Consider the following 12,111-nt stretch of genomic DNA (forward strand, 5'->3'; position numbering starts at 1 on the left):
TGAGTGAGGCCTTAGTAGCAGTGGTCGAAAGCAACTAAGTACATTTACTCAAGTACTGTACTTACGGTAAGTACAATTTTGAGGTATTTGTAATTTATATTATACTATTATACAAATATTATACTTTTACTCCACTACATTTATTTGCACAGCTTTAGTTACTTGTTATTTTGTAGATTTGGATTATTATTACAAAACCTACATCAGCCACTTCAGCCCGATGTACAATTCGGGCCATTTGAAAATAGCCGATCTACAAGCTCACAATGCGTCGCATCATTGTGAGCTTGTAGATTGGCTACTTTCAAAGATTTTATACATTTGAAAACTTGCGAAATGGGACCGTCTGCGTAATGAGTACTTTCTACTTTTTGTAGTTTAAGTACATTTTGATACCAATACTTTTGTACATTTACTCAAGTACATTTTGATACCAATACTTTTGTACATTTACTCAAGTACATTTTGAAATCCTGACTTTTAATTGTAGTATTTCTACATTGCAGTATTGATACTTTCACTTAAATAAAAAAATGTGAGTACTTTTTCCACTACTGTGAGTTAGTAGGGACACAAAATTGAATGACAGCAACGTATCACTACAAACAATGTCTTCTATTTATTATCGTCAATCGATCTCTATCAAAGTCTAGAGTGGCCGCTACAAAGTTTATCACGAAGACAGGAGATCAATATAAAAAGCCATCAAATCGCTAGTAAAAAATATTTCTTATAACATTATTCATCAGCAACACACTGACCTGGCTGCGCCTCCACAGCAGCATCTCTCCCCTGCTGTTTACCCCTTCTTCTCCTCTTCCCGCCTCCTCCTCCCCCTCCCCCTCCTCTCTCCTCTTTGGTTTTTGTGCGGCACTTCCTGAGCTTGCACTTCTTCCTCTGGACCCCCTCGGGACAGGGGCTGCCCCCAAACTGGGGCTCCAGTTTGACCATGCGGCTCCGGATGGCGTGGCCCTTTCCACACGACTTGTTGCACTCGGACCACTCGGACCACTCGGACACCATGCAGTCGACGGCTGTTCGGGGGGCAAAAGAAAGTAAAAAGGCCTGATTTATGTTTTGTTTTTGCACACTGGTCACATGCATCCGGAAATAGGTTATCTGTTTTCTTTTAACCGTGCAAAACTGTTGCACATTATAATTAAGCACATTGAGTGTCGCCTGGTGGACAAAAGTGGTGGTGCTTGGGTGCCGGGTGATTTTAGGCTATTCCACTATGACGCACGTCCGCTTTGGGCTTCCATCTTGGATGCTAAAGCATAGCATCAATGCTACCGAGCTAAAATGACATCCACCCTTGCTCTAGAAAACGCCAATGTTCCCATCGCGCTCACCGGATAATCAGAAAAGACCTCCGAACATCGCCGATCTGTTCAACAGCGCATTAGTTTCTGAGAAAAGCGTGCAAAGGCATGGCCTAAAACAGAAGCTAACGGCTATTGAGAAAAAAGCAGTGCGGGCGGGGCCCTGGCAACCGTGTATAGCAACCGGAGCGGTTCCAAAAATGAAACACAGCGAGGCAATGCTATAGTGATATCAAACACCTTAAGACGAGCCTGCTCGTCATCTGTACCCAGCGTCATTAATTTATAGGACAGGTAACATATACTCCTTTGTCCATTCTATTGTTTCATTGATCCGTACGTGATTTGGAAAATATTAATAAGGAAACTTTGAACAAAAAAAAAATAATAACTTAAGGATATAAGTGGTAGCCATGGAGGACGATGAGAAAGAGGTCTTAAACTGGTCAACTTCAAGTAAAATCAACCCCTGTCTTTTACCGAGTACGAGAGCTCATTTGGAGTCACTTACGACACTCGGGCAGCATGCATTTCTCGGTCTGCTCCAGATCCTCCGTGCAGTCCGACGACTCCGACTTCAGCATCCTCTGCCGCGTGCGCATGCCCACGGCGCACGTCACGCTGCACTCGCTCCAGTCAGACCACGGCGAGAGCATGCACGGAAGGGCATCTGCAACACCAGCGCATGACATGTGGGCTATTGTATGCATGAAAACTAAGGCTGTCAAAGTTAACGCGTTAATCGTGCGTTAACTCAAAGTCCTTTTAACGGCGTTAATTTAATTAACGCGCGATTAACGCACGGTGAAGTTTGACAGAATGGTTGAGAGACGCATTCATGTGAATGCAGGCAGTCAGTGAGCCCCGCCTCTCTCCCCACTCTCTCTCCCAGTGACTCGTCCGTCAGCCTGTGCAGGACCGTTGCGCAGAGTGTAGCCTACCAGTGTGGGCTGGGCAGTTGAGCTGTGAGCACTCGAGTCGTCGCGTTCGTTGGGCTCGTTATTAATTAATTGCTCCACAATGTGTTAGATCCATAGGTTAGATCAGAAGCTCTTTGAATTGGGCAAAAGCAAAACTCTGGCAGTTTTGGTTGACAAACATAGCAGTTGTGATAGCTTGATGCTACACAGACCATGCTAATGCTAAAGCTAATGTTGACAGCCTGACTGTGCGTGGTGCTTACAGGAGAGAGAGCTCTCGCCTGGGTGTGTGTGTGTGTGTGTGTGTGAGACTGTGTGTTGAGTTGAGTTTATGATTTTGTTTCCCTCTTCCATGGCATTTGCAATAAAGCAAGCATTCTCCCATGTTGATAGGGTGGTTGATAAGAGTATTTAAAACTTGAAAAGCAGTGGTTCTGATTGAACCAGTGGTCCCTGAGGGGGTTCCAGGTGGTCCCCAGCTAAATGATGGAGAGTTGGTAACCAAATGAACCCTTATAAATCTTTAACTCTTGAGAGTGTAAAATGAAACCAAGTGTGTCCATCTGGTTCAATTTTACACTCAAGAGTTGAATAATTGTTAAACAGCTGCATTACTTAAGTTAATTTAAGTCTACACAATTAGAGAACTTAGAAAACATGTTATTTTGATCAACATGGCCTGTTATCTCTCCTAATGGTAGGCCTAACAACATCAATACAGTTCTTTAGTTTGGGTCTGGAAGGCTAAATGTCATCAAATGGTGGTCTGTGGCTCAAATGCAGAATACATAATGGACCTTGATATGAAAAATCTTGAAAACCACTGATTTAAGGTATATTTAGAATGGATAAAAAATATGCGATTAATTTGCGATTAATCGGCGATTAACTATGGGCAATCATGCGATTAATCGCGATTAAATATTTTAATCGACTGACAGGCCTAATGAAAACATATTTTTTAACCCATTCAGGGCGGGAATGTTTTAAGCATTATGGTAAACTTGAGCTATTGAAAAATAGCAAATCTACAAGCTCATAGCGTGGCACTGAGTGTGGAGGTTATCTTTGAATATATATTCTTTCCGAGCGAACGTTTTTAACTCAAATCTTTGCTTCTGGGGGGTCCCTGGAACAACATATTTTCAGATGGGGGTCGGCGGCTGATTACATATATTTTTGGGGGTCCTTGACATGAAAATGTTTGAGAACGACTGTCATAGAAACATGGGTTTTTCAGAAAACTGTCAGGATTTAGAAGGCATTTGTAGAATCGTCCTCAGGTCTAAAAAGGCTTTGCCTGTATGTCATTCCCAAAATAGGGAGTGTACACAAAGTACACACTAATGTTTCTAGTACTGTCATGGGGGGGGGCTCAGGGGTAGTGTGGCTGGATGGTAACGGCAAGGTTGCCAGCTCGAACCCAGGCTCCCCCAGAGATAGTGTAGAGGTGTCCTTGAGCAAGACACTGAACCCCTAATTGCTCCCGATGTGCAGGTTGGTACCTTGCATGGTTTCCCCCGGCATCGGTGTATGAATGTGTGTGTGAATGGGTGAATGTAATGCACAATCTATGTAAAGCGCCTTGAATAAAGGTGCTATATAAATGCACCATTTATATATATATGCACCATTTATCATTGTAGCACCATGCATTACTCCTTGAACGGTCACATCAGGGTTAGTTTAACCCATTCTGGGCAGGAACCCCTTTTGGTGTTTTAAGCATTATGTTATACTTTAGCTATTGAAAAAAAGCAGATCTACAAGCTCATAGCGCGCCACCGAGTGGCGCGCTACGAGCTTGTAGGTCTGCTATTTTTGAAAAATCGTAAAAATGTAACTCAAATCTTTGCTTCTGGGGAGGTCTCTGGAACAACATATTTTCAGATGGGGGGTTGGCGGCCAATTACATATCATTTTTGGGGTCCTTGACATGAAATATTGAGCACCACTGATACAGAAACTGTATTTTCAGGCCTAAATGGGTTAATACGTTGGTTCCCTGGCAATGGCGTAGTAGTGAGTGATATCCAATCAATGTCTACTCACGACAGTCCGGCATCATGCATTTCTCCACTTCAGTCACCTCAGCTTTACACATAGATCCGTCTAAAGGAGGCATCTTCACCATGCGCTCACGCCTTCTCATGCCCAGGTCACAGGTGACGCTGCAGGGGTCCCACTCGTTCCACTCTGTCACCACACAGGTACTGGGTGCTGTCGGAAGGGCGCGCACACACGCACGCACGCATGCACACACACACACACACACACACACACACACACACACACACACACACACACACACACACACACACACACACACACACACACACACACACACACACACACACACACACACACACACACACACACACACACAGGGGAGGAAGGTCCTAGTCAACTCGACATATTGAGCAACAGAGGGAGAAGGAGAGTGAGAGGAGGAGAGAGGGAGGTTGTGTTACCAGAACTCATTCATCGAGAGAGAGAGAGAGAGAGAGAGAGATGGATAGATCATAGATAGATGCAGTGGTTTCACAGCAGTGGTTATAATAATAATAATAATCATATTTTAGCTGACAAGCACTTGGAATTGTAGGAGTTGAGGCAATACATTGAGTTTGACTCAATATTGCGAAAATAGTTTTCAACTTTCTTATATTATTTGAAAATTTGGCCAGTGTGTGTGTGTGTGTGTGTGTGTGTGCGTGCAAAGAAGCATGACACTCGCACAACAATGACACCGTGTATATCCTAACTCACAGCATTCATCGTTGACCACACACTTCTCCGTCTCCTCCGTGTGGAGCTGGCAGAGGGAGCCGTCCTCCGGGTACTGCTTGATGTAGCGCTCCCTGGACCTCATCCCCATCCCACAGGAGACGCTGCACGCAGACCAGCTGATCCACTCCGACATCATGCAGGTGGATGGCTCTGACCCACCGGGGAGAAAAGAACATTGGACATTTTAAGAAAAGAAAATCCATTTTGACTTTCAAATTGGCTTCTTGTTGTTGACATTCTCCACTCAAACCTGCTGTGACCAAAAAAAACACAAAAAAAAAAAACACAAAAGGGTGAATAAACTTTGCGCAATTTCACTTGGATTTTTATTCAACATCAGTGGGTCACCCCAACGCCCCCCCCCCCCCCCCCACACACACTCTCTCTCTCTCTAGACTGAAATCACCAATGCTTACGAATGGTGGCATACTAAAGCAGAACTGAGTGAATGATTAATAAGAGTTTAATACAGTTAACACTGCCCCAAATTAATATTAATTGACCATTCTATTCTCATGATGATCAATCTCCCAGTGCAAGCTATGAGAGCAAAGGACTGTCTCCGTTGTGCATATTCTCCCCCCTTTTTCTTGTCTCCACCAGGCCGAAGGCATGGGGAGAGAGTATGTTTTGCACTCCGTCCGTGTGTGTGTGTGTGTGTGTGTGTGTGTGTGTGTGTGTGTGTGTGTGTGTGTGTGTGTGTGTGTGTCTGAGAGTGTCCTTGAGCAAGAATAAATAGTAAAGAAGAGTCAACATGGACCCAGCCAGGCCCCAATTGGATGCTTACCGTCCTCTCCGCTGCACCCGGGGCCCATGCATGGCTGGAAGTCCTGCGTGTGGGGGCAGGGCACGGTGAGGTCCAGCTGGGCTTTCAGCATCCTCTGCCTCATCCTCCGGCCTTTATCACACGTAGCACTGCTGCACGCAGACCAGGGAGACCAGCTGGAGTAGATGCACGTCTCTGGCGTGTCATCTGGGGGGGAATTGTTTCATTTTCTTCAATTAAACGAAGACAAAACTGAAGTATGTTTTTGGAGCCATGGAAGACTAAATTAAAAGTCAGCACTCGGCTTCAATCGGACATGTTACATGTTTGTTTTTCTTTTTTGTGTTAGCTTCTGAAAAACTGTTTCTGTTAAAACATTGGTCATCACTGAGAACTGAAAATAAAATGTTTGATGAATGAATACATGAACAAGAGCAAATATATATATTACCGGACTTACCGGTACACACGCACGCACGCACGCGCGTGTGTGTGTGTGTGTGTACCGGTAAGTCCGTTATATGTATCTGAAGGTGAAGGTTTATACTTTTTAAAATAGCCAACGCTAAATTGTTGCGACAAATGAGGAATCCTATAAACTTTATAGGATTCCTCATTTGTCGCAACAATTGAGCGTTGGCTATTTGGCTATTTAGCGTTGGCTATTTTAAATAGCAGATCTACAAGTTCACTGCGAGCTTGTACATCTGCTTAAAATGGATTTAGAAGGCATTTGTAGTATCGGCCTCAGGTCTAAATGGCACAGATGTCCAAAGAGAATTTAGAAAAAAGTACATTCGTCATGTTCAGTAGACTTAACTACCGTAGCAGACCAGCGGTGTCTTTATAAGTCTCTCTACAAAAAATCGATCAGACGACTGCAGTTGATTCAGAGCACTGAGGTGGATCTTTACACTGGCTCCCTGTGTATATCAAAGGATCGACTACTACTGTTGGTCTATAAAGCGTTCAATGGTTTAGGGCCAAAATACATCTCTGATCTTGTGAACCCATTTAGGCCTGACCTCAAAATTAAAAAAAAATCTTCTAAATCAGTTTTCTGAAATAAATATTTTCGCGATTTTTCAAAAATAGCAGACCTACAAGCTCGTAGTATGAGCTTGTAGATCTTCTATTTTTCAATAGCTAAATTATAACAATGTTTAAAACACCAAAAGGGGTTCCCGCCCAAAATGGGTTAATCTGGGAAAGGTCTGCTTTCTGTCCCTGATAGAATCAAAACTAAGGGTGTTCAGTTTTTATGCACCATCACATATCGGGAACAAACTCCCAGAAAATTGCAGGTATGCTGCAAAATTGTTCTTTTAAATCACAGATGTTTTCTGCTGCCTTTCATTGAGAAAGTTTTTTGTTGTTGTAATTCTTCAACACAGTTTTTTCTTTATTTTATACTTTTTTCATATTGGTTCTGTGTCCTGAATAGACCAGAGACAGTGACAGGGGGAGGTGGAGGGACGAGAGCTGAAGTGATGTGACCTAGGTCCAAAATCGTTCATCAGTGAAGAGGACATTTTTATGAGACTAGGGACCCAGGGAAAGAATTCTGCAAAAAAAAAAAACCAATTTCTTGCACCGCAGCCCAGGCTTCATAATAATAGTAGACACAAACCACAAAGGTACAAAGAAAGACTGCTCCATCACAATTAAGGCCACGGACTCAATCCCTGCAACCAATAATTACATGTCAATCAATGGTGTACTATTATAGTGCCCGAGAAAGACCCAGACTCCATTAGTGTTGAAGGCTGGGATAAGAGACCCTCCACTCTAAATACCTATGATGTAATTATGGATGCTTACAGCATTAAACAGAATACGGTAACAAACAGTAAAGTATAAACACAGACGCACACACACGCACGTAATTGCAGGATGTGGTTGGTTAGTCAGACAGACAGACAAACATCTTATACAATAATCTAGGTGTGTGTGTGTGTGTGTGTGTGTGTGTGTGTGTGTGTGTGTGTGTGTGTGTGTGTGTTTGTGTGTGTGCGCGTGCGTGCGTGTGTGTATTGTACCGTCCTCCTTCTGCTCCTGTCCAATGTCGGCTACAATGTCGTCCACTGTGTCTGGCACCATATTACACTGCTCTCCCTGGGAACGAACACGCACGCACGCACGCACGCACGCACGCACGCACGCACGCACGCACGCACGCACGCACGCACGCACGCACGCACGCACGCACGCACGCACGCACGCACGCACGCACGCACGCACGCACGCACGCACGCACGCACGCACGCACGCACGCACGCACGCACGCACGCACAGACAGACAGACAGACAGACAGACAGACAGACAGACAGACAGACAGACAGACACATTTTTATTAGGCACGCCTGTCCAACTGCATGTTAACACTTTCCCCCCATTCATGAGTTACACGAGTTAATTGATTGGAGAACAGCTTCCCTCCCAATAACACAAGTTACATTTTCATTGTTTAATTCGCGTTTTTAATACGTTTTAAGACATACAGGGTTCCCATCGCTTATTCCAGGCAGTTAACGTGGCATTGCGATGTAATTAATTCCGCAGTCAAACTGTTAGCGTACATTTCTACTCAGCCAGTTGCATGGCAGCAACTCAATGCATTTAGGCATTCACGCATATTCAAGACGATCTGCTCCTGCAGTTCAAACCGAGGATCAGATTTGGGAAGCAAGCTGATTTAAGTGACTTTGAACGAACGTGGGATGGCTGTTGTTGGTGCCAAATGGGCTGGCACAACCATCCCTACAGCAGCAGACTCCTATAGTGGGGTTGGCAATGTACACAATATGCACGCACCCACCCACACACACAAACACACACTTACCTTCCTTGCAATCCGTTCCACCAGCACCCTGGCTAGAGGAGTGATGGGCCCTCCTTCGGGGTCATAGAAAGGGCTCTGTAGATGATCCAGACTCGTCAGCGGTCTGATCTTCGCCTGAGGATTGGTGGGACTGTTGGGGGCCTGAAAGAGACATGCAGGAGTTGTTAACGGTAGGGCATTTTGCTTCACAGTTCAAAGCTGCAGGGATGCACTATACCTGTTGTTCCCAAACGTTTTAGCCCGTGACCCAAAAGAGATTTATTTTTCATCCCCAGGACCCAAACTAGTGAAAATAGCAGATCTACAAGCTCACAATGTGTCGCTTTGCGCTGCATTGTGAGCTTGTAGATCGGTATTTGCACACTAGGCTACTACTTAAACATTTGTTTTCTAATTTGTGAATTTTCGTTTATTTCTTCGAAAAGAAAATGGGATCCCGCACACTGTCTTCACTTACAGCATTTTATTGAGCAACGTTTCGGTCGTTCAGACCTTCATCAGGCCTGATGAAGGTCTGAACGACCTTGAAATCTTGAAATGAAAAATGTTGCTTTTTTAGGAATGTTTTTTTGTAATGTTTTGAAATAATAATAACTAAAAATAAATTAAAAAGAATGTCCGCGAGTCACAAATGGGTCCCGACCCAATGTTTGGGAAACAGTGATATAGAGACTATACTGAGTGCAACTGTGTGTCCAATACACTGACACCACGCTAGACAGGAATGCCCAAAAACGTCACATACGGGGTAAGAATTTACCCCGGAATTTTCTATGGCTGCCAAGCCAATGCAACTTGGTCCAATCCTTAATCATATACGGACAAACATCTATGCCGATGCTATCTAACTTGTCCACGGGCAACATATCTTTCAACGTATGGCATTGCAAATACGTTTGATAATCGCTACTCTGCTCAATATTGTTTTGAAAATGCTGCAAATTGCATTGCAGTGAACGAGCGAAAATCACAACTTCCCCCGTTTGTGGGCGGAGTCACAGTTTGAGGCGCTGTTTACGCGCCGTGGTGTCAGTGTATCAGCCATCTGGTCAGGGACCTCTCATCTCTTTGATGTCACTATGCATAATGTATCCGACACGAACTATCTCTTTAATAAGAGATTGATGCCATTGTTTCCTAGCCTCGTTGCGATACTAATATACCACTGCGCTGGGCTACGTGGGGCATATGCATATGCAATAGGGGCGGGTGAAGTCTGGCTGCGCCAGGCTAATTGTTTCCTGCATGATGTGTGAATGTGCATACCCTGCTTTCAAACAAACTCTACGGGAGGGAAAAAACAAATACACTACTATATTAGCCATTCTCTTTAAAGTTTTTTTTAAAGCCCATTCAACTTTGTTGTTGCAAGTTTTAGATCCAACTTTCTGTTTAATATATTCAGCAGCACCAAACTATGAGAATCTGTAATTTTACCCAACCATGTAAAGTGTAAACTATACTCAGGGGTGTAGCACCAGATTCTGGGCCCTGCAGGGACAAGGATTCACTGTGGGGTTGGATCGGAGGTTCTGGACAACTGGATAGCCAAACCACTCGCCCGGCAGTCCCTCGAGTTTGAAGTCAGTCGGTCCCAGATATGCACATGCCATATATGAGCATAGTGGTCAGATCTGTGGTTCTGGACAATCGGATCTCTGTCTCTATCAGCCCTTGTCCCTATCTCTCAATTTATAGACGCCTTAACAGACGACGTCACACTGATAAGCACCAGCATGCGCGTGCAGGCCGGCAGCACAAGAACACCACCTCTCATAAGATGCAATGGAAAAGTTCTAGCTGCACTCTTTTATTGTATTCTCTCACTCTTGAAATATATAATCCATTGGTTTCTGTTGTGTGTGAACAATAATAGCAATTCAAAGCAGTTGTCCTCAAAACCACACCTCCAGTCGCTGTCATAAGAACGGGAGGTGCGCTTATGATCACGGCAGCAGAGGCTATTTGTGCACGGCTGCACGCGCACCTGCAGTCCATCAAGTATAATTTATGCTTCGTCCCGCGATGGTGTCACGCACGCAGACCTCTACGCTCACAACAGTGGCATCCGCGACGAGATGTGAGCTTGTATATCAGCTGTTATCTGCATGCAATACTGTTGGGCTTTGAAGTATAAATGTCTCCTAGGGTGCACCTCACTAACAACACACAAGAGGAGGTTGACTGAACTGAAACCAGCGCTCCCCAAAACAGGTTTGGAGATCTGTTGGGAATTGATTACATGAAACAGTCACCCGTGCGACCAGTCTCAATGTTTGTAAACGAATAATTGGTCTATAATACAATTGAATAGGAACGCCACTCTACATCTACACCAGTAGATGGCAGTCATTCAATGTCTTGCACACTGTGTGCAGTCTACACTAACATACATCTATGTCGCTTGCACAGCCACAACAGGCATAAAGAAGTGGCAACAAATGATGGATCTGTAATAACTGTAATCTATTAGAAAAAAATCCACTTTTAGAAATACATGAAAGGTTCAGGTGCATGAGGAGTGGGAAAATTACAGTTTGCATGAGGAGTGGAGAATTACTAGCCTGACACTCAGCCTGAATTTTCATTTCGTTTCACAACATATTTTCTTAATGGGCTAGCGATTCAGGGCTGGAGCCAGGCTAGAGAATTACAGTTCTAAAATGTCCCATTATGTTGTGAAATTAGGTTGGATTGACATTTGACAAGTTAAAAGCTTTCTTAAAATGTAGTATATGACGGTCTCAGAGAAAGAGACAAGAGAAAATGATAAAGTAATGGATTCATGTGGGAATTCTGCATCTATCTTCTATCTATAAATGCACCAAGTCTCTGTCTATCTGTCTGTGTGTGTGTGTGTGTGTGTGTGTGTGTGTGTGTGTGTGTAATCCACATAACTCGATTTAGCCTCACCGGCTTCAAATTCGACACGCGTGTTCCACACCACAGCAGGGTGTGCAGTGCCCGGTATCGAGTTGGTCGGACCCACGATTGTCCAGAACCAGCGTCCATATATGGAGCTGGCCTGTTCTGACCTCACAACACTCCATATTTGGGCATGCCTGACACAGAACTCCATAAACTGGCTGCATATACTCCAGTGTGTGTGTGTGTGTGTGTGTGTGTAATCCACGTAACTCGAGAACCGTTCGCCCCACCAACTTCAAATTCAACACGCGTTCCACACCACAGCAGGGGGTGCAGTGCCCGGTGTAGAGTCGGTCGGACCCACGGTTGTCCAGAACCGCCCCAAAAAGGCCTCTGCCCGGGCTCTGGACAGCGCCCCTGCCCAGCGTCCATATATGGAGCTGGCCTGTTCTGACCTCACAACACTCCATATTTGGGCATGCCTGACAAAGAACTCCAAATATGGGCATCAAAGGGACACAGACATAATATCTGGGTGGGGCATGCATTTCCAACCTGCATCGTTCCAAGTAGGCCAGTGCGGCAGTGCCCAACGGGCACCG

At 44.6% G+C, this 12,111-nt stretch overlaps 1 protein-coding gene across 2 annotated transcripts in view; it reads right to left on the reverse strand.

Annotated features, from left to right (window-relative positions):
• Positions 1 to 12,111, reverse strand: part of spon1b (spondin 1b) — a 125,320-nt gene that overhangs the window by 43,393 nt on the left and 69,816 nt on the right. For both annotated transcript variants that reach the window (XM_079500990.1, XM_079500989.1), the window contains exons 9-15: positions 8,642 to 8,782; positions 7,838 to 7,913; positions 5,820 to 6,005; positions 5,012 to 5,182; positions 4,295 to 4,462; positions 1,834 to 1,992; positions 762 to 1,034 (exon numbers count right to left, since the gene is read on the reverse strand). In XM_079500990.1, coding sequence (XP_079357116.1) covers positions 762 to 1,034; positions 1,834 to 1,992; positions 4,295 to 4,462; positions 5,012 to 5,182; positions 5,820 to 6,005; positions 7,838 to 7,913; positions 8,642 to 8,782 — 1,174 coding nt within the window. The remainder of the gene's footprint in view (positions 1 to 761; positions 1,035 to 1,833; positions 1,993 to 4,294; positions 4,463 to 5,011; positions 5,183 to 5,819; positions 6,006 to 7,837; positions 7,914 to 8,641; positions 8,783 to 12,111) is intronic.

This window comes from Electrona antarctica, assembly GCF_951216825.1.
Source record: "Electrona antarctica genome assembly, chromosome: 5".
NCBI lineage: Eukaryota > Metazoa > Chordata > Actinopteri > Myctophiformes > Myctophidae > Electrona > Electrona antarctica.